This window comes from Oryctolagus cuniculus, chromosome 6 (genome assembly GCF_051225735.1).
Source record: "Oryctolagus cuniculus isolate XC-2025 breed Fujian yellow rabbit chromosome 6, ASM5122573v1, whole genome shotgun sequence".
NCBI lineage: Eukaryota > Metazoa > Chordata > Mammalia > Lagomorpha > Leporidae > Oryctolagus > Oryctolagus cuniculus.
This window is the reverse complement of record NC_142872.1, coordinates 105,755,031-105,778,898: the sequence shown is the minus strand read 5'-3', so window position 1 is coordinate 105,778,898 and position 23,868 is coordinate 105,755,031. Positions and strand designations below refer to the sequence as shown.

The window sequence follows — 23,868 nt, the reverse complement described above, 5'->3', positions numbered from 1 at the left end:
GAGCAGTAGTTTTTAATGGTGGTTTTTAATTTAAAAATTATTTGAGAGAGAAGGGGAGGGGGAGAGGGAGAGGGAGAGAGAAAGGGAGAGAGAGAGAGAGAGAGAGAGAGAGAGAATGCTCTTAGCTACTGCTTCACTCCCAAATGCTCACAGCAGCTGGGGCTGGGCCAAAGTCAGAGCCAGGAACCAACCCAGGTCTCCCGCATGAGTGGCAGTGACCCAGCTGCTTCATCTATCGAAGCTGCCTTCCAGGTCCGCATCAGCAGGAAGCTGGAGCCGGGAGCTGGAACCAGATGTCCTACCCAAGTACTCTGCTTTGAAATGTAGGTATCTTAACCATTAGGCTAAATGCCTGCTCTCACTCATGTTTTTAGATTTGTGTTTAAGCATATCACCTCTAAATGGCCTCAAAGCTGAGGATCAGGTTCTATTCCTTAATGCTCTGGGCCTGGTATGCAGGAAGCACTGCATGCATGTTGAATGCAAACATGAGTCAGTAAGAACAGGAGAGAATCAAGGATAATCATGGAGATATTAGACGTAAGTGGCAGATATGTAAAGGGGGCAGACACATGTAGAAAGAACCAGAGGATAGAGAAGGGATGGGACATTTTTCTCTGATGTGTAAATCCCATGGTAGATTTTTTGATGAATGTTTGTTGAGTGAATTAATGAGTCCTAGGGCCAGTTACCAGGGAAATAGTGGGCTGAAGTTGTTGCAGTGAGATTCCACAGATTCTTCAAAAACTTATTCAAAAACAAATCAGTGTGCCCTTTGCGTTAGCCAAGTCCAACTCTTGTTCCTAGCTTGTCATTGTACTGCTTATTCTGTAGTATCTTTATTGTATGTGCCATTTGAAGACATAGAGTGTTGATTTCCTTAGATTTAACCTGCTTTTCATAAGATTCCAACTGTGAAACACATGAAGAAAATTCCCCGAAACTGGAGTTTTTCTTCCAGAAGCTGAAAATTGACTCCATAGCTGAGCTCTGCATCTCTGTCTTTTGGGCTTATTCTCAGTACAAAGATTGTACCCCAAAGTTCGCTAGAACCTGGAAACAAAAGGAGTCAACTGGCCCAGATGCTCAAGATAGAGGGTCTCGTTTAAACCCTCGGATACCTGATTGCCCTTATGTCTGTTACCTCTTGACTGGGCATAGACCTTCCCCCACGTCCACCTGGCTGTGCAGTATGTGACTTTCTCCAGCTGGGTTCCTCTCTCATTCTGAGTGCATCTGTTCTTACTTTCAAAAGTTGCTCAAAATTTCTGAACCATTTTTTTTAGCACTGTCGCTCTCCATTATTGCATGGAATTAATTTATATGTAAACAATTTTAATGCCAATCTCTAGGTTTTGAGCAGAAGTGTTTGAGATGATTATGCCCAGCCCTACAACTTGACCCAATCGATGACTTCTCGTTTGTATTTAAAGCTTTTTCAGGTGTCTGTTGGCTATTTGGGTTTCCTCTTTTGAAAAATGTCTGTTTAAGTCCTTGGCCCATCTCTTAATGTGTTGTTTGTTTTTTGTAGTGGAGTTTCTTGATCTATTTATAGTATCACTCAAATAGGGAAAATACTCTTTGTTTTGAGAATTTTAACTAAGTAATAATTTTCTAAACATGGATTGATGTGTTAGGGAATCGTAGCTTTCAGAGGCCATTGAGACAAGTTTGCACTAGAAGATTCTTGCATATCACAGTTCATATAAAATAACTTTTAAAAAGATTTTATTTATTTATTTGAGAGAGAGAGTTATAGACAGAGAGACGGAGAGACAGAGAGAAAGGTCTATCTGCTGGTTCACTCCTCAAATGGCCACAGTGGCTGGAGCTGAGCCAATCTGAAGTAGGAGCTTCTCCCAGGTGTCCCATGTGGGTATAGGGGTCCAAGCACTTGGGCCATCTTCTGCTTTCCCAGGCACATTATTAACAGGGAGTTGGATAGAAAGTGGAGCAGCAGGGACTTGAATCAGTGCCCATGTGGGATGCCGGTATCACAGGCGGCAGCTTTACGTAGTATGCCATAATGCCAGCCCTAATATTTATTTGCTTATTTACTTTTCCCAAAGAAACCATTTATTTAATGAGTACAAATTTTGTAGTACAACTTTAGGAATATTGTGATTCTTCCCATTATACCCACCCTCCCACTCCCACTCACACCTTACCTCCTCCTCCCTCTCCCTCTTTCATTCCAAGCCCCATTCTCCATTAAGAAAACAAACAAAAAACACAAAAAACTGTTCCTGGACAGTCAAGAAAGGGGCTGTTCAAGTCTTTGCTTCTCAAAGTGTCAATTTCACTTCTACAGATTTCCTTTTAGGCGTTCTGTTAGTTATCATAGATCAGGGATGGCATAGGGTATTTGTCCCTTTGGGACTGGCTTATTTCACCAAGTATGATGTTTTCCAGATTCATCCACTTTGTTGCGAATGAATGGATTTCATTTTTTTTTAACCACTGTGTAGTATCCCATAGTGTACATATCCCATAATTTCTTTATCCATTCTTCAGTGATGGGCATTTAGGTTAATTCCATGTCTTAGCTATTGTGAATTCAGCTGCAATAAACATGGGGGTGCAGATAACTCTTTGATTTGCTGATTTCATTTCCCTTGGGTAAATTCCCAAGAGTGGGATGGCTGGGTCATATGGTAGGTCTATATTCAGATTTCTGTGGTATCTCCAAACTGATTTCCATAGTGGTTTTACCAGTTTACATGCCCACCAACAGTGGGTTAGAGTACATTTTCCCCCACATCCTTGCCAGCATTTGTTTGTTGATTTATGTAAGAAAGCCATTCTAGCTGGGGTGAGTTAAAACCTCATTGTTGTTTTGATTTGCACTTCCCTGATGCCTAGTGATCCTGAGCACTGCACTTTTTCAGGTGTCTGTTGGCTATTTGGATTTCCTCTTTTGAAAAATGTCTGTTTAAGTCCTTGGCCCATCTCTTAACTGGGTTGTTTGTTTTGTTGTAGTGGAGTTTCTTGATCTATTTATATATTCTAGTTATTAATCCTTTATCAGTTGCATAGTTTGCAAATGATTGCTCCCATTCTGTTGGTTGCCTCTTCACGTTCCTGACTGTTTCTTTTGAAGTACAGACACTTCTCAATTTGATGCAATACTATTTGTTAATTTTGGCTTTGATTACCCATGCCTTTGGTGTCTTTTCCAAGAATTCTTTGCCTGTGCCAATGTCTTGCAGGATTTCCCCAGTGTTCTTTAGTAATTTGATGGTATTAGGTCATAGATTTAGGCCTTAATCCATTTTGAATGGATTTTCATGTAAGGTGTAAGGTAGGGGTCCTGCTCCATATTCCTGCATGTGTAAATTCAGTTTTCCTAGCATAATTTGTTGAAGAGATTGTCCTTGCTCCAGAGATTGGTTTTAGCTCCTTGGTTAAATATAGGTTGGTTGTAGGTGTTTGGATTGATTTCCTGGGTTTCTATTCTATTCCATTGGCTTATCCATCTGTTTTTGTGCCAGTACCAGGCTGTTTTGATTATAACTGCCTTGTAGTGTGTCTTGAAATCTGGTATTGTGATGCCTCTGGCTTTGTTTTTGTTGTATAAGATTACTTTAACTATTCAAGGCCTCCTGAACTTTAGCATCATTTTTCCTATATCTGAAAAGAATGTCTTTGATATTTTGATTGGTATCACATTGAATCTGTAAATTGCTTTTGAAAGAATGGATATTTTGATGATATTGAGTCTTCCAATCCATGAACATGGAAGATTTTTCCATTCTTTTGTATCTTCTTCTATTTTTTTTCTTTAATGCTTTGTAATTCTCATAGTAGCTATCTTTGACATCCTTGGTGAAATTTATTCCAAGGTATTTGATTTTTTTTTTGGTAGCTATTATGAATGGGGTTGATTGGGATTGAAGTTCTTTTTCAGCTGTGGGATTGTCTGTGTATATAAAGGCTGTTGATTTTTGTGTATTGATTTTATATCTGCTATTTACCAAATTCTTCTGCATTCTAATAGTCTCCTGATGGAGTCTTTTGGATCCCCTATATATAGAATCATATCACCTGCAAATAGGGATAGTTTGACTTCTTCCTTCCCAATTTGAATCCCTTTGATTCCTTTTTCTTGTCTAATGGCTCTGGCTAAAACTTCCAGTACTATATTGAAAAGCAATGGTGAGAGTGAGCATCCCTGTCTGGTACTGGATCTCAGTGGGAATGCTTCCAGGTTTCCCCATTCAATAGGATGCTGGCAATGGGTTTGTCATAAATTGACTTGATTGTGTTGAGGAATGTTCCTTCTATACCCCTTTTGCTTAGGGTTTTCATCATGAAAGAGTGTTGTATTTTATCAAATGCTTTCTCTGCATCTATTGAGAGGATCATATGGTTTTTGTTCTTTAGTTTGTTGAAGTGATGTATCACATTGATTGTATTTATTTTTCTTCTTCTTCTTCTTTTTTTCCCCCTGTGGCAGCTTTTATCTTTGTACTATGACTCTGTAGATAAGTGGAGTGTTGGCTTTCAGTGAATATCTAGAGGTTTGTAGTGGGTATGGCCAGGGAGCTCTGTTCAGTTATTCAGGGTGAAGGGCGTGTTTAAGCTGATATACCCAGGTTTGGCACAGTAAATTTTTTTTTAATCATAAGGGAAGTTTATTCTGCTCAGCTTAGCTCCTCTCCTTAAAGGAGACCAGTGCCTGAGTGCTAGCCCCAGTGGGTATAATATTCGTCCACTGTGCCCCAACGACCACACAAAGAATCTGTTCAGTCCTCAGCGTAAGTTCAGATTCCCCAGCAGTGTCCCTCACCAGGTAACCAGGAAGCCCTGGGCATGTGGAGTCTCCCACAGTGACTGCCCAAAGTCCCAGTCACAACGTGAGTCCTCCTACACAGCCTCAATTTTTTTCACAGTCCCAGTGCAGAAGCTTCTTACAGTCATGAGCTACCAACCCCTTGTTAGTTTTCCCCAGGAGTCTCTGCTTGGCTGGTTGCTGCATGCCAGCTCTATCAGCTTGTTACAAGGTGCTGTTGTAAAGTGATTGGGGGAGAGAGAAATGTGTCCCTCATTTTTTTTTTTTGGTTTCTCTAGTTTGGCAGGTACACTATCCCCTATGGGGCTCCAAGCTGGGTTCCCTCTAGGTTCTTCCTGCAGCTTTAGTTCCAGTGGCTTGGTCTGCTGTGGTCTGGTCTCACCTCACTTTCCAACATTGGTGCATAGGCTCTCGGCTGCTGGAGTCCTGAGTTTGGGTATCCACACCCTCCACGTAGGTCCACTGTGTCCATGTAATTTGTGTAGCATTTCCTCTGCTATTTTCTCTCTAACTCTTCCCTGAAACTGCACTCTCTCCACCTTTTTTAAACCATCTTCTTCTGGACTAGAGCAGTAAGCTCCCTCCCCACTCTACCATCTTGGAACCTCCAACTATACATTGGTTTTATTTATTTTTAAAATTATTTACTGGGGGCTATCATTGTGGTGCAGTGGGTGAAGCTGCCACCTGTGATGTTATTATTCCATATGCGTGCTGGTTCAAGTGCCAGCTGCTCCACTTCAGAATCAGCTCCCTGCTAATGGCATGCAAAGGTAGTGGAGGATGGCCCAAGTGCTTTGGCTGATGCCACTCCTGTGGGAGACCCAGATCAAATTCCTAACTACTGACTTCAGCCTGGCCCAACCCTGCCTCTGTGGCCATTTGGAGAGTGAATCAGTAGGTGGAAAATCTACCCCTCCATCTCTCCTCTCTCTTATAACTCTGTCTTTCAAATAAATAAATCTTAAAACTATTATTTATTTGAGAGGCAGAAAGAGAGAGGAGTCCTCCCCCCAACTCCTTCCCCTGGAGAGAGGAAGTAAGAGAGTGGTATTTGTTATCTGCTGTTTACTCCTCAAACGCCCATAGAGGCTGGGGCTGTGTCAGGGTGAAGCTGGGAGCCAGGAACTCAGTTCCAGGTGTCAGGGAGCCAAGTACTTGAGCTATCACTTGCTGCTTTCCAGGGTGTGCATAAGCAGGAAGCTGGATTAGAAGGCAGAGCTGGGACTTGAATGCAGGACTTGGATATGGGAAGCAAGTGTCCCAAGTGGTGTCAACTGCTAGGTCAAGCATCCACCCCTAATTATTATTTATAGCCAATAGAAAACAGCCACAAAATTCAGGGGCAAAACTAAAAAGAGCTTACTTCTCAGCCATGCTGCATGTCTCTTGCAGATGGGGCTGTGCTGTCTTTCATTTTATTCCATGTCACAATGGCAGAGGGTAGGAGTGTCTGGTAGGTAAGTCATGCATTTGCTTTTTTTAAAAAAGATTTTATTTATTGAAAAAGCAGAGTTACACAGAGAGAGAAGGAGAGACAGGGAGAGAAAGGTCTTCCATCCACTGGTTCACTCCCCAGTTGACTGCAATGACTGGAGCTGTGCTGATCCGAAGCCAGGAGCCAGGGGCTTTTTCTGGGTCTCCAAAGCAGGTGCAGGGGCCCAAGGACATGGCCTTTCTCTACTGCTTTCCCAGGCCATAGCAGAGAGCTGCATCGGAAATGGAGCAGCGGGGGCTCGAACCAGTGCCCATAGGGGATGCTGGCAGTGTAGGCAGTGGTTTTACCTGCTCTGTCACAATGCCAGTCCCAATGGATGTGCCCTTAAAATATCTCCTTGGAGAGACTGCATGCTATTTCTGTTCATGTTTCTTGGTCAAAGCAAATCACATAACCAAACCTAACTCCAAGTGCTACCCTAGAAGGAAAGAAGACAGAAACGTTTGGTCAACATCACTAACAACCACCAAGAGGAAGAGTAGTTATAATTGTCATTAGTGCTGTTTATGAAGTAGGTTTGTAGTCCGAGCCACAGGAAACACATCCTCTGTTTGTCTTCCAGATTCTCTGATTCTCTTCATCCTGTTCAGCCTCCAAGGCTGAGTTCTATACACAGCATCAGCTGAGCTTCCTGTCTTGATTTCTGGCTGCTTTTGGCTAATGTGAGGTCTTGGCTAGAGACTGAAGGGTCAGGGAAGAAGATATTCAGGTATTTATTCACCAGATCCCTCATTGCCCACTGCCTCTCGTCTGAATTTCTCTCTTGATGTTCATCCCTCCAGGTCCCAGGGTGCTGCTGTCTCCAGGCTAGGTGTGGAAAGTTTCTCTTTGTATTTCCTAGGTACGTCACCATCCTCTATTGGTTTTTCTTAACCTACACAACACTTTTAACAGAATTGCCATTAAATTTGCTTCCTTCACTCTTTTGTGTTGTGCAACTTGTTTCCTTCCAGCACCCTGATTGCTATGGTGATCAGTCAACACTTAAGATCCATGGCCCCAGGACCAGCAGCCAGCAAGTGGAATGAGAAAGCTGCTCGCATTTAAGCAGGGCACCCCCAGTGCCCTGTAGATGTGGCCAAGGAAATTGAAGGAACAAGCAGACCAGCTTCGAGGACAGTGAGGCAAGGGCCATGGACAGCAGTGGGCTGGGAGCTTCTCTCTGGAGCAGGATTGAGACACAAACTAGGAATCCTTCCATCCCAAGGGTAAAGGGGCTTTGTTTATCATGAATATCTCAGTCCGTTACAGCATTGTATATTGAATAGGTGGGGGCAGATGACTTGTCTTTTGAATTGTTTGTCTCTGATCAAGAGGATCCTTGTCTAGGCTTGAGAGAGGGAGACATGGCGGATCACCTGGGGTCCTGGATATGGAGCTTGATGCTACTACCAAACAAGACACAGAGGGTTTTGGTCTTGTAGACAGTGTTTCAGTCTGTTTTCTGTTTCTATCATCAAATACCACAGATTTAGCCATTTATAAATAACAGACATTTATCTCACTCATAGTTATTGATGCTGGGAAGTTCAAGGCCACGGTGCCAGGATCTGTTCAGCTTCTGGTGAGTGTCTTCTTGCTGCATCATAACGTGGTAGGGTTCACTGCACTGCACTGCATGGCCTCAAATGCCATCATGCAGGCCTCACCTTCATAACCTCATCTAATCCTAGTTAACTTCTAAAGGCCCCACCTCTAAATATGGGTCACATACGAACTTGAGGATGAAGTTTCCAACACAAAATATGGGAGATATATCCAAACCGTAGCGCCATGTGTGTGTGTGTTTTCTATTGAAAGGAGAGTGAACTGGATACGTGGTGACCAGCAGGGTGGTGACTATTGGTGCAACTCACCAAATATTTCTGGTTTTCCCCCTTCTGAGCTCATGATGGGATTGTGTGGGGAGCAACTTGGACTAAGCTAAGTTACTGGAATTAAGACTTATTCTATGCATCTGCTCTCCCACAATATGGCGCTGGGAGAGGAGTAAAAACAGCTTCTACACAGCTGCCTCCAGTTCAACCAATAAACTGTAGGACCTGCTCCTGATTGGAGGAGAGCAGCGTACTCGGCGTGTGGGTAGCAGAGTTGGGATTGGTGGAAGAGGACTATAAAGGAGGAGAGAGACAACATGCACCAGGAACATCTAAGAGGAACACCTGTGCAGCCCCCGAGAGAGCCGGCCGGCGGTGTGCCGCTCCCCCGCGGAAGTGGGGAAAGTGGCAGGGGGAACCGCCCTTCCACAGAGGTGGAAGGGACGGTAGCCAACCCAGGAAGAACCAGCAGCAAACCCGGGGAGGGCCGAGCAGACAAAAGAACAGTGCAGGGTCCTGTGTCGTTCCTCCGCGAAGAGGGGGAGCGACAGGATTGCACTTTCCTGCTCATGTGGAGTTCTGTGAGATCCTTTTACTTACTTTGGCCAATGAAATGTGATGTGTGCCACCCCCGGTAGAAGCTTTAGGAGGACCAGTGCAGGAATTGCTCTGCTTGTACTTCCCCTCTTCCACAGTGACAAGCAGTGCTACAGATCAAGTCTGACCCCAGCATGAAAACTGACATAGCGTCCACAGTGAGCCATAGTGGGCACATAGCAGGAGCAGGAAACAAACCTTTGAGATTTTAATTCACCATGATTGGGGGTTTTTAGTCACTGCCTGACCTAGTCTCTCCTGACTGGGGTTGTAGTGAAGATAATTCTGTACAGAGGATACAGCACGTGCTCGGAGGCCTGGAATGCTATTGGCTTTGATGGGCAAGGGAAGTAACATTCTTCAGAAAAGAGAGCAATAGGGTGGCATGGCAGGTTCATGTCATTCAGTAGAGTACAGATTTTATTCTGTAGATAAATGGAAGGGAGTGATAGAGTAGTGGAGAGACATGACCGACGTGTTTAGGGAGGCTGCAGATTGGGATGAAGGAGACGTGGTAGGGGGCTGTAGCAAGAAGTGAATTAAAACCCAACTCAGGCAGTGGTTATGGAAGCAGAAAAGAAGGCAGGAGTATGGAATAACATGGAGGTCAAATGGATGCTGCCTAGTGATCAACTGGAGATGGGCAGTAGCGGACAGTGTGGAATCCAAGATAAATATGAGATAATTTGGGGGAGCTTGGGACCTTAGCCTTGCTTTGGACTCTGTGTTTGCCTTGCTAGTTTTTGGCAAATGGCCTGGTTAGAAGTCAAGGATGATTGCCTTGTTCAGGACTGGGAACAGAAGATGTGAGTATTCGGTTGCTAAAGCTAAGGATGCCAGGTCTCCTCCTCCTCTTTCTTTTCTTTCTTTTTTTAAAGATTTATTTATTATTTGACAGGTAGAGTTACAGACAGTGAGAGAGAGAGACAGAGAGAAAGGTCTTCCTTCCGTTGGTTCACTCCCCAAATGGCTGCTACAGCAGGCGCTGTGCCAATCCGAAGCCAGGAGCCAGGTGCTTCTTCCTGGTCTTGCATGCAGGTGCAGGGGTCCAAGCACTTGGGCCATCCTCCACTGCCCCCTGGGGGCACAGCAGAGAGCTGGACTGGAAGAGGAGCAACTGGGACTAGAACCCGGTGCCCATATGGGATGCTGGCGCCACAGGCAGAGGATTAACCTAGGGAGCCAGGGCACTGGTCCCCTCCCCACCCCCTTTCTTCCCCTTGTAGGAGAAGGGTGGATAGCATGGAGATGCTGATCAGCCCTGCTGATCTAGGGGGTGACGGATGTTGCAGCCAGTTCTCCCTCACCCATGAAATGCCTATCTGTACATTTTTACTTTGCTTTGTCCTCTGAAGTGTTGTGAAGGCTGATGAGGAGCCCAAAGGCAGGGCTCTAACCAGAGCAAAGGGCAGCCTTTGTCCACATGCAATGGTTCCATACATTTTTGGGTATAGAAGAGACAGCAGAGGAGGGTGAATCATCAGGACAAAGGGATTTTGCAGATTTCTGCAGAGCATCTCAAAGACATTTACACAATTTAAATGTAGTAGTGAGGAAACCAAGATTGTAAAAAAATCCGTAAGTGGAACCAGGACAACAAACTGGATACTTCACAGATAGCCTTACTCCTGCCAAGAATTCTTAGTTACTTTCTTAAAGTGTTGGGAGCATCTTCGGTTGTTTGTAGGTTTACTGAAATGATGTTGTGTGACAGATGCCAAGTCACTTGTTCCCTGTCCTATCCTATCCCCAGGGTGTATTATGTCCATTATTTTTGTTATCCTGCAAGGCATAGTTGTTTTTTTTTTTAATCTGAAATTCCTTTGCACACCACCTCAGTTTTCTTTTTTTTTAAAAAAATTATTTTTTAATTGATACAGAACTGTGCATCTGTAGGAGGTACAACGTGAAGACCTGAATCATGCAGCTGTTGTGTAGTGGTCACATTCTGGTAGTTATATTGGGTGAATAAGCTATTTTGAGATATACAATGCACCAGTATTAACTGTGTCACCATATTGTGCCATGGAACACCAGAACTCACTGTTTCTGTCCAACTGTAACAGTGTCCTGCTGCCCAGTCTCACCTGAGCTCCTCTCCCTCCCACTCTCCCCCAGTCTCTGTTAGCCACCATTCCACTATTTACAACAAGGAGACCAACTTTTGTAATCCCCACGTATGAGTGAGATCATGCAGCATTTGTCTTTCAGTACCTGGCTTATTTCACTTAGCAAAAAATCCTCCAGATCCATCTATGTTGATAAAAACGACAGAATTTCATTCTATTTAAAAAACACAGCTGAATAATATTCTGTTATGCACATATACCAAATTTTCTCTAGCTATTCATTCACTTATGGACATTCAGGCTGCCTCCACATCTTGGCTATGATGTCCCCATCTTAAAAAGAGATTAATTAGTTATTTGAAAGGCAGAGGGACAGAGAGGTAGATGCACACACACATGTGCTACACATGCACACACAGAGCAGGCTTCCATGTGCTGCTTGCCTGCTCAGATGCCCACAGCAGCCCTGGTTGAGTCTTTCTTCATGTCCTGTCCCCAGTGGAACATTCCCTGATTGAAACAGATACCTGGCCGGTGCCACAGCTCACTTGGCTAATCCTCCGCCTGCGGCGCCGGCACCCCAGGTTCTAATCCTGGTTGGGGCGCTGGATTCTGTCCCGGTCTCTCCTCTTCCAGTCCAGCTCTCTGCTGTGGCCCGGGAGTGCAGTGGAGGATGGCCCAAGTCCTTGGGCCCTGCACCCCATGGGAGACCAGGAGAAGCACCTGGCTCCTGGCTTCGGATCGGCGCAGTGTGCCGGCCGTAGTGGCCATTTGGGGGGTGAACCAATGGAAGGAAGACCTTTCTCTGTCTCTCTCTCTCACTGTCTAACTCTGCTTGCCAAAAAAAAAAAAAAAAAAAAAAAAAAAAGAAAGAAAAAAAAGAAAAAGAAAGAAAAAGAAAAAAAAGAAAAGAAAAAAAAGAAAAAGAAAAAAAAGAAATAGATACGCTCAGTGTGGCAGCCACCAGAAACCAACGTCATTGTTTATAGTGGGGCTTCTCAAGCAAGGGCTTCAGGGAAAGCAGTGTTAGTGTCAGCAGGGGAAGATGTCAGAAACACACAATTTCAAGCTTCTACACAGAGCTCAGGAATCACACACTGTGGTGGCAGGGCTCAGCGATCTGTGCTTAGTCCACCCTCCAGACAACCCTGAGGCACCCTAACATCGGGGGACCGCTGGTCCAGGGGTGCTTCACAGGCACAGCCCATCCGTCGCCGGTGTGCCGAGGTCTGGGAGGGTCTGCTGATGCACTCCTGGGAAGGAGGATGGCGGGAAGAGGGTACTGTGGCCTGGAGAGCATCGCCTCCCTCTTGCAGCCTTTGCTTCTTCACGTTTGAGATCAGGCAGCTGCATGGTCCGCAGTTCCAGTTCAGAGACCCCCAGGGTAGTGTGAGAGGGGAAGGTTTGTCAGCTACTTTTAACATTTCAGAAATCTTCGTCAAGATGATCAATTTCCCTTAAATATGAACGGACGGACCAACATATCTTGTTTGCTATTTGGGGGCCAAAGACAAGCTGCTAGACTATGAGCTGCCTGTTCCCAGGGCTTGTCACAGGGCCTGACTCAGTAGAAGACCCGAACTAGGTTCTCTAAAACCAGCGTGCAAATACAGTGCGGGATCTTGCTGATATTTTCAAGCAAGTAGCCATTTGCTGTCGTGCTCCAGGCCCCACAGTGTGAAAGGATATTCAGGATAGAGAGCAGGTGGCTCAACTCTGACCTTGGCTTGTTAGTGCCCCCGTGCACCATTGCCCAATTTACTTATTCATAAATCTGTGTGGGTTCAATTATTTCTGATTTTCTGCTAAAACTGGATGCGGTTCCTTGGTTCCTGTGCGATCCATCTGGGTCCCTGACAAGACCCTGCTGTGTCCGTGTGTGCAGTATGTTTACTGGCAGAGCGAGCTTGGGCAGTGCAGCAGGGAAGTCGCATTTTAACAGACGGTGTAGGCCTAGGACACAGGTGGAGGTGTCCTGCAGGCCACATGGGAGGGCTTGGGATGGCGCCAGGAAGCTCTCTTCCAGTGAATAATCAGTCTAAGCCTTGGCGTCTCCTGCAGTCCTGTACGTGTTCAAGGGGAACAGGTGGAAGCCTTTCCCTACTGTGTCGGCCTCTCAGAGGGAGAGGGAGAAGAGCTGTGGCCTGCTGTTCTAGGAGGGAAGTCGATCAGCAGGGCTCTGACTTCCTTCCAGCTCCAGCCCTTGTCTATTTGCTGGGGAGATTGTCTAACCCAGGGGCCACCCTTTTAGAATCTGAACTCCAGGGCAGACACGTGAAGGGGCAAGAGAACAGACCAAAGCTTGATTAGTTCACAGAACTCCAATTCTTTATTAATCACAGCTTGCTCACAATGACATACAGGAAAATAGCACTAATGAAGAGTAAATATGCAGGCAGCAACCTTCAGGAGTTGGGAGTTGGGGGAGAAACGACTTCAAAACTGCGATAGGTACTTAAGGTGGGTATCTGGTGATTCTCTTAGTTGGCACAAATGCCCTGCCTAGCCCCCCTTCACTGCGTCAACTTCACAGATGGAGTAATTTCTTTTAAAAGGCAGGATTGCCTCACACTGGGGAAGAAAGACCAGCTTGGGTGAAAGTCCGCAGTGTTTTATGATTGTGTGTGTGTGTGTGTGTGTGTTTGTGTGTGTTTTAATGCAACAACCAGCTCACAGTTTCCAAGTGGAAAAATATTCAGTAGCATCATGTACTTGTACTATAGGAAAGAGCTTAAAATGAACATCATCAATCATGGCATCCACAAATAAGCCACCTGACACATTAATTAATTCATTCCATCAAAAGAACTTAAACTAGAGAATTAAGCCCACTTTATGAAGAGCGATTGCATGGCTGCTTGAACCAGTTGGACTTGGATTTGTGTTCAGTGCTTTCAAAGGTTCAGCCTTTTGCTTCCACCCAGACTGATCTCAGATCTGTCTTCTCATCCATCCCTCTCTAAAGCCAAAGCACATTTGTGGCACATAATCTGGTAGAAGCAGAAGTAAATGCTATGACTGGTGGTTTTCCTTAGCCTGGTTTTGTAGTTTCTAGGCAGTAAGTAGATTATGAGCGAACAAATGTGGAGGTTCAAGTGGAATCCTAATACCTGTGATATAGGTATGGTCTTAGTCAAGCTCAGAGATTACAAAGCCATCTAGGTCATTAGGCAATGGTGGGTTTCTAGCACCATAGACTGTCTACTGACCTCATTTTTCTGTTGGAATGAAAAGGGCAGGGGATGGAGTGAGACATGGGGAGCTTCAAAAAGAACAGACCTAGCAAATTCATTTGAGTGGAAAGACACAACATCAAAAGCCTGTTACAGGACATGTAAGATTATGAAATAACTTGCATAATGCAATACTTGTATTTTTTAACAAAAATGTAAGTATTTACAAAATAAGATCCAAGGTATTTTTTAAACATCAAGCAAAACATTCTGCAAAGAGACCGCATTGATTTTTTTTATTTTTGATTCTGTTTTTTGTTTTTTATAATGAGTTCTTTTTAAACCATGTCATACATTTCCCATACTGATATCGCATGATCCATTATAATATAGGCAGGGGGATTGACTATTGGTGGGGCGTGCCATACCCTCCATCGCTTCAGCCAGACAGTTCCACCTGCAGCTCCTTGTTCCTGCGCACCTCTGCGGCATGCCTCTCCTAAAAGACACCAAAGGGAGAGCAAAGGTCACAAAGTCCTGTTGTACACAGAGGAGTGGGTGGCCAGGCTAGTCCTCTGCATACCACGATCTTGGCTGGAAGTATCCCAGTTTGGGGGTCTACCTGGAGGCATTTTTCTCATTTCACAGGAAAGGAAAACATGGGCTCCAAGAAATGTCTGTCACATTAGAGAAGATCTTACCAGACTTACAGAATTAAAAAGATATATTTAATCCTGTTTGGGTTAAAACTGTGGCCAAGAGGTCATATGATTGGGAGAATTTTGAGCATTATGACTGCTGCACTGATCTGGAGAACAGCAACAAAAGTTCACATGTTGGCTTCCCTGTCATTTTTGGTGGTATCTTTCCTATTGCCTTACATTTTAGGGACTTGGTTGTTGCTGATGGGCGCTTTGAAAGAACTGGATCCAAGAAGATTTTTTGTTTTGCTTCCTAAAGTTTTGACCTGTTTATCAAGCCCCTTCACAACTTGGGTCCAAATGACTTTCCTAGTCTTAGCCTCTACCCTCCTCCTACACATACTTGGTACTTCAGGTCTTTTCATAACTTAGTCTTCCACCTGCATTGGTCAGGACTCAAAACTTATTCTTTAAGCCCTGTGGCAGTGGTCCCTTTCTCCACAAACATGTTCATGAGACAGCAGCTGAAGGTCATCTCCTTTCCTTCTGGACAGCTGTATACATCTTTCCTTGATGTGGCAGTTATTTTATTCCAAATTGTATTATGCACATTTCTGTTCTGGTCTCACCTGCTGTATTTGCCTCTAAGCTCACTGGGGGTCTGGACTGTTTTCTCACTTTTGTTGTGCTTGTAGGCCCGGTGCTGCTTTGCACACAGCAAGAGATTGATGGACATTTATTTAGATGGAGAATGGAGGCCCTAGCCTTGGGGGTGGGAAGTGAATTTCCCAAGCAGGGAACTGATGGAGGAAAGGTGGATGTAGTAGTTTTTGGCACATACTTCTACACTATAAACACATTGTCTTATATGTCATAGATGCTAAGTAAATGTTTTTTAAACTTAACCTTTAAATTCATATAAATATGATTTTTTCATTTAAAATATTTCTTACATTGCTGCCCCACTCCAAAGCTACAGAAATATCTTGATGCTCTACAGTTTCCTTTAATTTGAGGGTCAATGCCCTCAGCTATAAAGCAGATCTTAGCATTAAACTCTATTAGTCACTATGAGTCTAAGCTTACAAGGTGTTTCATAGAATCATATCTTGCATTTTAAGGCAATTAATATATAGTAGGCTCACATATATCCAGATTTTACTTGAATTAATTCCTGGAACCCTCACAACACTCCAGTGGTGGGAGTTCTGTTATGCTCAGTTGGCAGATGAAGATACTAAGACACAGAAAGGCTGAGTAACTTGCCCACGTTTACATAATCAACTCGTGGTATCTTGGAGTTCAAATCCAGAGAGCCTGGCTCAACAGCCCACTCTCTTAGCCATGGTTGTCCAGTCTCAGTGTTAGTGTGGGAAGACATCTTACACTCTGCAGAAGAACGTGTCGTTTCAAGTGCAGGTTCTGGGAGAAACAGGCACAGACCACCCTACATTTCTTTCAAAGACACAGAATTGGAGTAAGCAGGAAGCTGACTCCAGAGAAAAAGTTTAAAGGCAATTTTATTTAATTGGTTTAAATGAGCTTTTTGTATATGTTCAAAATCCATGAAGAGAAGAGAAAAAAGGCGTGTAAAGAGGAATCAAATCCTGCCTGGGAGCTATCACGGGGAAAATGATCACGGATGCAGCTGATTCTTTATTTTGTTCTGCTTTTATTAGGAAAAAGATGCAGCAAAATCTATTTTTCTGAGGCAGAAAGAAACTAATTAGTGAGAGCTGAGCTCTGATGAAAATTGAGGAAAAGTCCAGACCATCACACGCTAGGAAAAAAAACAAAGCTTCGAGTTTAGATATTCATGTAAACTCTGCTTTATAATGGGAAATGTTATAATTAGCATTATTAGGCTACTTCAGCGAACATTTCTTATTAAGCTCAAAATGAGTTTTAAAGGAATGGATTTTGCCATAGGAAAAAACAAGTGTAATATTAGTTTTAGATATAATAAAAAAAGAAATTTAAATATATCTTGTGAGTTTCCAGGAAAAATTATGCTTATTTTCATGTATTTTAGGGAATCTATTACTTGAACACTTTATATCCAAATTATATATGCTCATGAATATATAACGTGACTTTATATCAAAATGTGGGACAATGAAGGCAGACATGCAGAAAGCGGGCGGTTCTCAACATAATTTGTCTTTCCTATCAGTGAACTCGTTGCACATTATCAAAGACCTTGAGTACAAAAGTCCCTAAAGCAGTGGTGGCATTCAGAAAGCTCATCAAGAAGACTATTTCAAAAGTCACATTCCTTTCATTATTGAGCCCCTAATATTTGCGGGGAGCTCTCGGAGGCCCTGGGCTAGACAGACCCAAGAAAATCTAAACTCTGTATTTTCCACAGTAACTATAAGGGAAAGGTCACAAATTATGTTTCAGCATTTTATGTAACTACCACTTTGATATGAATAAAAATGTATAAGAGGTGGTTTCAGGAAAAATTTTGGGCCTCTAAAATAGTGTGATTTAGTAGGAGATTTCACTACTGGAAGATTGGAAATATGAGTTCCTTTCTTCCTATTTCTCACTGTCCCCTTAACTTCATGCAGCATCAGATATAAAGTGGCATTGACCAGTTTACCTGGAATGACAATTCCACCTAGAAATTCTGTTGCGAGTTGGTTAAAATGAAGACAAGATCAGTTTCATCAGCAATCCTTCTTTTTACTTATGACTATGCACTTGCAGTTCAAAAGAGGGTTCTGGAGTGAGGGTAAGAGCTGAAAGTGTGTTTTCATTCATCAGGATGACTTAGCCATGCGGTCACGGGTAGCCATGGAGTACAAAGTTCCAATGCTGTTGCCAACCTTGCTTACTGTGCAGTGGTCAATGACTTACACATAGTAGCGCCTTTAGCTTAGGGTAGAAGTTTGGAGTCAGAGAGATTTTCATTCAAATCTAGACTCTGTGGTTCTTTTATCCCTGTGATCTTGGTCAAGTGGCTTAACCTCTGAAAGACCAGCCTCCTTAGACATGAAATTGGAATAATAATAGTATTTCTTTTAGCTTTTTTTTTTAGTTTAAATGTGATAACACATGCAGAAAACCTGTCCTATAGGGAGCAATCAATAAGGGTTAGTTTTCTTCTTTTTTCCCTTTCATTATTCATTTATCAAACATTTTCAGTAGTAAATGGCTGCCCAAATGGCATTTGTGAATCAGAATGATAAGAATACTAAAGTCAGATGAGGAGAATGCAAAGTTTGGATAGATAGGAATTGATAACAGTTGAACTCTACAGCTATAGAGTTGTGTGTTACCCAGATGGCCACATAGGTAAAGAAACACAGAATCTAATTACCTTAAGAAAAATATTGGTATCCTTTTAGAGAGGTTGTATTATGTGATGTTATTATCACTAAAATAATGGTTATGATATTTTCACGACATCTTCTAGGTTATTAGAAGTGAAAATTGAAAGATTGAAATACTTTCTTCTATTTCCTAAGTGCTATTTCCTATTCATGGCTGGATAGGGTGAACTAGTCATTAAGATCAGCCCAGTTACTTGCTTCTCTCACTCCTGGACACCACTGAAGCTCTTGTGGTATTTGTGACCATACTGTGAGGTGGACAGCCTTGGCGATGACTAGTGGGTGATGTAGTATAATTACAAAAGCAAGGGGGTATGATAGGACCAGGTTAACTGGAGAATTCAACAAGATTGGTAGAAATCTTCTCAACAACACATCAGGTTAATGCTCTCTATGCATCTCCTGTCTGGCATCTCCTAAAGGCTAAGTTGCTTGGTGCTGGCAGGTTCTTTTCTACTATTTCTACATACCTCTCATTGGTTGCATTACATGCTTGATTATGGTCAGTGTTATCTCCATACCTGTTTAGCTATTCACATTTGAAAACTTAAATGCATAATTTAATTAAATATTACATTAATGAAAAATTGTGAGGGTAGAGAGAGAGCTTTGGAAATATTTGAGAGTGGAAGCCAGAGGGAAGTTGTAAGAATGCTATATACAGGTTATTTTGCAAGTGTCTTTAGTCTTCACTCAATTCTTTGAAACTGTGAAGAATAGCTAATGTGACAGTATGCATAATACAAGAAAAAACCACAAAGAGCTGCATTCATTGATCCATCTCTCAAAAAGGTTTTGGTCTAACATCAAAAGATGGGCAAATCAATGTACATTATTAAGATTATATGCTTAATTAATGCATGTATTATTGCTAAAATAAATATACATGTCTTAACTGAGTTTTCAAAATTAACTATATCACTATAGTTCCTTATTGGGTCTGGTAATGGAGTTGCTACTATTTGGAGTTCCTAGTAGGGTCAAGTGGTAAATTTTTTGCTGGGTGTCTGCAGTATGTTAGAGGAAGAAGAGAAGGAAGAAAATGTATTTTTGATCATTCTTGCGTGGCATGCACAGGTATCCCACCTATATCGCTTCTCTTCTTCTCTCCCTGTTTCCTTCCACCATCTTATATCACTCCATGAATAAGAACATTCTTTACCAGTGTGTCAGTCATAATGCACATACAATAATTTTGAGTCCTGGGTATGATTATTTACAATGTCATTCAAGTTGAGTGATCTCAAATTGAGAGCAGCCTAATGCAGGTCTTTGTGGCATAGGCATCCTTTCTCTGTGTTAGTCTCTTTCCTATAAATTAGGCTGGAGTTTTAAGGTGGGAAACTATGGAAATAGGAAATTAAAATGAAAAATGAGTATAACATTCTTCTTTGGAGGAATAAACGCACCTATGAGACGAAAGTGGATAACATTTAAATATAATTTATGATGACATAACAAACCATATTAAAGAGGTCTTTGGTTGAGTGATTCTCAACTATGGCTAAGTATTACAACCTACTGCTGAGCTTTGAAAATAACATGAATTTCCGGGTCCCTCTTTGATACTTAGATCAGAATGTTTTTTTTCCAAAGACCTCTCATAGATTCTTTTTTTGAGATTATTTATTTATTTATTCTTTTTCAGGAAGGCAGAGCAACAGAGAAGTGGTGAGACAGAGTAAGAGAGAAGGAGATATTTCATTTGCTGCTTTTCTCCCAAATGCCTGTAACAGCCAGGTATGCGCTAGGTGAAAGCTAGGAGTCTGGGACTCCATCTTGATCTCCCACTAGGTGGCAGGGGCCCAAGTCCTTGGGCTATCCTCCACTGCCTTTCTGGGCACCCTAGCAGGGAGCTGGATTGGAAGCAGAGCAGCAGAGTCTTGAAAGGGCACTCTGATATGGGATGCTGACATCATCACCGGTGGGTTAACCAGCTGCACCACAATGCTGGCCCCTCTGGTAGATTCTTAAGTAAAGCCAGAGTTGCTTTTCCTCTAGGCTTTCTATTTTAGCTAAAAACCTGAATGGGGCTTTGAGAGGTTTTTGGGAATTTATCAGTGAATGTCGCCAAGGACATCATCATGACCCCCATGGTGAGAATATGCTCCAGTGCTCAGTTCTCTTAATTGAGAAGCAGAGGCACAAAGGGCCGCATGGTAGGAGGATTGTTGCAAAAGCTCACATGGAATTGTTTCACATCTCCTGATTGGTAGAGCCAGTGAGCAGTTCCAAAAGATGGCACATTGGGTTACCTTGATGTGCACTTATTTTTTAAGACCTTTTAAATTTGAGTGGGGTGGAGAAAGAGGAAGAGGGGGACTGAAGGGAGAGAGAGAAAGAGAGAGAGAGAGAGACAGAGAGAGAGAGGGAGTGCTCCCATCTGCTGGTCCACTCCTAAAATACCCATAATGGCTAGGACTGGGCCAGGCTAGAGACAGGAGCTGGGAACTCAATTCAAGTCTCCCATATGAGAGGTAGGAGCCCAATTCTTGAGCCATCATCATTGCCTCTCAGGGACTACAAACAAGAAACTGGAGTCAGCTGGGACTGAAATCAGTCCGAGCACTCTGATGTGGGATGTGGGTTTATTAACCACTATGATAAACACCCACTCAGAGGTGGCTTTATTTTTACAGGTATTCTTCAGTGTCGTTGTATTTACTGTCTATATTGATGCATACTACATATTTTCTTATTCTCTAGTTGCTGGTGCTATGTTATTTGTTGTTGGATTTCATATCATCCACATTGGGAAGGAGATGGTTCATAAATACTTTTTGATATTACCTCCTTTTCAAGGTTCCTAAGCATGTATGAGGGACTCAGTATTTATTGGATGGTTAACTTATTAATAGGTGTCATTTCAGTAATAATCATCTTTAGTTTCCAGAACAGTTCATGCTAAAATTGGCAATTTCATGAAGTTTCAGCATTAGTATTAATTCTCTTTCAAATTTCAAATCTCATAGGAGTAATTTCACTCAAACAAAAGGCTAGAAATGATTGTAACAAAAGCTTATTTTTTCCAATATTGGGAAAATGAAAAGTAGTTTTAGCATATACAAACACTCACATTATACACACACACACACACACACACACATATGTTAAGTATGTATTCACACTCACACAGGCTATCCTCACAGGCTGTAATCCACATGTACTCAAAGCCAGCTGTACCCTGGAATTATGTGCAGAGTTTTCCAACAAACTATGGATGCTGGGTTGCACCACTGTAACTTCTGCAACCATATGGCAGGAATTGTAAACACCCTGCAGATGTATTACTTCCAGGAGAAGCTGTGTGCATGCCTGCCTGTACCTGTGCATGGGGGAGGGCACTAGGTCTGGGTGGAGTGGGAGACAGTGCACACGGGAGTAGGCAGGAGCTGGGTGAAATACACACAGAAAAGAGCCAGCACTTCTGGAAATACTATTTAAATATGTCAATTTGGCAAACTATTTTATAATTGAAATCAAGAGGTATATGCTGTGGGTTTGTGTATGCATAATTTCAAAAACATTAATGCTCCTGGGTTGCAAGTATAAATCTTGCACTGGGCACTAAAGACCTAAAAAATACTGGAAAAGTGCCATTCTTAGAAAGTCCACTGATTTTTTTTTTTTTTTTAGGGCCTACGATGTGAAGTTGAAGTCATAATTATTCCTCATCAAATACAGTGTCTCTCTGCTGTCCATGGTACTAGCCCTGGTCAAGCAAGAATCCCTTCAATTCTCTAGAAAAGTGGAATGAAGGAGGAGTGACTGGTTCAAGGTCAGGGGTGTAAATATTAGCAAATGGGACTTTGCTCTCCTGCATCTCAGTAGAGTTCCAGCTATGGTACTACCACAGGTAGCCAGCAGAAAGCTGAATTCTGTTGCCTCCTCCAAATCCTGTCCTGACTCATTAGTCTAAAACATAAGGCCACAGTTGCAAGAGTTCTGAGACAGCAGTTTATTAATAAAGATTTGATCCCAGCGTTCAGGTTTTAGCAAAGGCATCCAGTGGCTATTCTGGCAAGGGCTTGTCCACAACCCCCTAGGGCATCAATGTCTTACTTGTGTATCACACCTTACCCCCGCCTACACACTTTACCCCTGCAACGCTTTCAAAAATTCCTCAAGGGCACAGATGCCCTTGAAAATCTCCATGAAATCACACTTCATAAAGGTTTTATGCCTGATTTCCTCTGGCTCTAGCCTGATATTTATAGTCACAGAGTGAGAGTGGAAACCAAGAATCTCCAGAAGCTCAGAATACAGCAGTCCGCACCTCCATGAGATGGGCCAACTTTGATAGAGTCAGGAAGCTTCCTAACAAGTATGCAGAAAACAGGGGCTGGTGTGGGGAAGCTCTGAGTGCCCAGTGACAGGCAGGCCTGCTGCTTTCTGCACCTCCAGTGCCTAACACCTAACAGCTTTCAGTCCTGGTGGGGGAGTCGGGGATGGGCTTAGGAAAGGATTGAGGCATTTTACTCAAAGTTCCTTTTTCTCAAGCTTCATTCAACATCTGGAAATGGACAAGGCTACACAACTCACAGCTACACTGCATTTTCAAAAGGAAGTTTTCTGGAAGGGAGTAGGGAGGAGGAGAGCTAGCATGGAGCCTAGAAAGAGGAAGAGAAAGTGCTTTTCAGAGGAACTGCAGGGCTATTCATCTTAATTGATGGGAACGAGTGAATGTTCAGATTAGTGAGGGGGAAAGCACTAGGCTATCAGAAGTTGATGACATGAACATCCCCTGGCAGCTCCCCTTTGCTATGCCCCAAGTGATGTTATAAGACACTATTTTTCCATGTAGATTGTCCTACTTGGAAAGAATAGGCTTATCAGTGTTCTTAAATATCCTGGCTTTTCCTGACAGATCTACTTTTCTAATTTAATATTTATATTAAATACTATGTATGAACATTAATTGAATCAATTACTATTTAGTAGGCATTATTATGCTATTTAAAAGTCTCATATTTCCAATTTAGTATATTTTTTTTTCCAAAGAAGAGTTCTTAAGGTTTGTACAAAAAACTTACACATTTTAAAAAGCATTAGTCAGCCTCACTAACCCCATGCACCACTGGAAAACTTGACAAAAATCTAGCTTGAACATTGGATTCCCATTCCTCTCCCATGTTGCAGCCCCCTCTGGTCTTGTACCTGCAGCCAGTTGTGACCAAGTCTCTGATAGGTGGCCCTATGTGAGTGCACCCAGAGGAGCCGGATGTGAATGAATCCTTCTACTTCGAACCCTGCTGTGATTACCTTTTCCTGCAGACGTTCAATAATAGCAGCTAGATTAGCCTCACGGTTTTCCTTAATTTGCTCCATTTTCAGGATCAGCTTTTCCTCCGCCATCTTGCTGAAGTTGTTGTTCTCTTCCAGAGCCTTCTGGAGGACTTCTCGCTCGTGTTCCCTCTTCTCTGCCAGTTGTTTCAGCACCTGGGCCTCCTGAGACTGGGAAGAAAAGCAAATCCATCTTATAGTGACCCGAATGCAAACCCAGCAGAGCGATGATGCACCAAACGGAACGGGAGAGGGTGTGTTCTTTTCCAAGGAATTGCTCTCCCAGCCTTGAGTACTGCTGTCAGTGTGTGTTCACCTCCAGGGCTTAGACTTTTCTGTACAATGGCGTGAGCTGGGAAAGATGGTTGGTGGCATTTACAGCTGTGACTTTTTGGACAGACTGTCTTAGAAGAAGAAGCACTTACGCCTCATTGAGGAATTTAAAAAAATGCTGCCAAGCACTTATGCAACAGGAAATGCTGTAATTCATCATTGAATGGTGACATTTGATTGCGGCCTGAGAAAAATGAGTGAGGACTGGGGCAGGTTCTGACAAATTCTCAAATTCACTTTCTCCTCTTATGCCACATCTGTCCCTTTGGATTCCATTTGCCAAATTCTCTTTGGAGACCTCAGAGCAGCAAAAATCTGATGCCCGTT

The 23,868-nt window shown here is 42.9% G+C and overlaps 1 protein-coding gene across 2 annotated transcripts in view; it reads right to left on the bottom strand.

Moving 5' to 3' along the window:
* Positions 1-13,079: 13,079 nt before the first annotated feature.
* The window catches only part of STMN2 (stathmin 2), a 54,518-nt gene continuing 43,729 nt past the window's right edge, over positions 13,080-23,868 (bottom strand). For both annotated transcript variants that reach the window (XM_002710651.6, XM_070075830.2), the window contains exons 4-5: positions 23,188-23,379; positions 13,080-14,445 (exon numbers count right to left, since the gene is read on the bottom strand). In XM_002710651.6, coding sequence (XP_002710697.1) covers positions 14,386-14,445; positions 23,188-23,379 — 252 coding nt within the window. In that variant the 3' untranslated portion in view covers positions 13,080-14,385. The remainder of the gene's footprint in view (positions 14,446-23,187; positions 23,380-23,868) is intronic.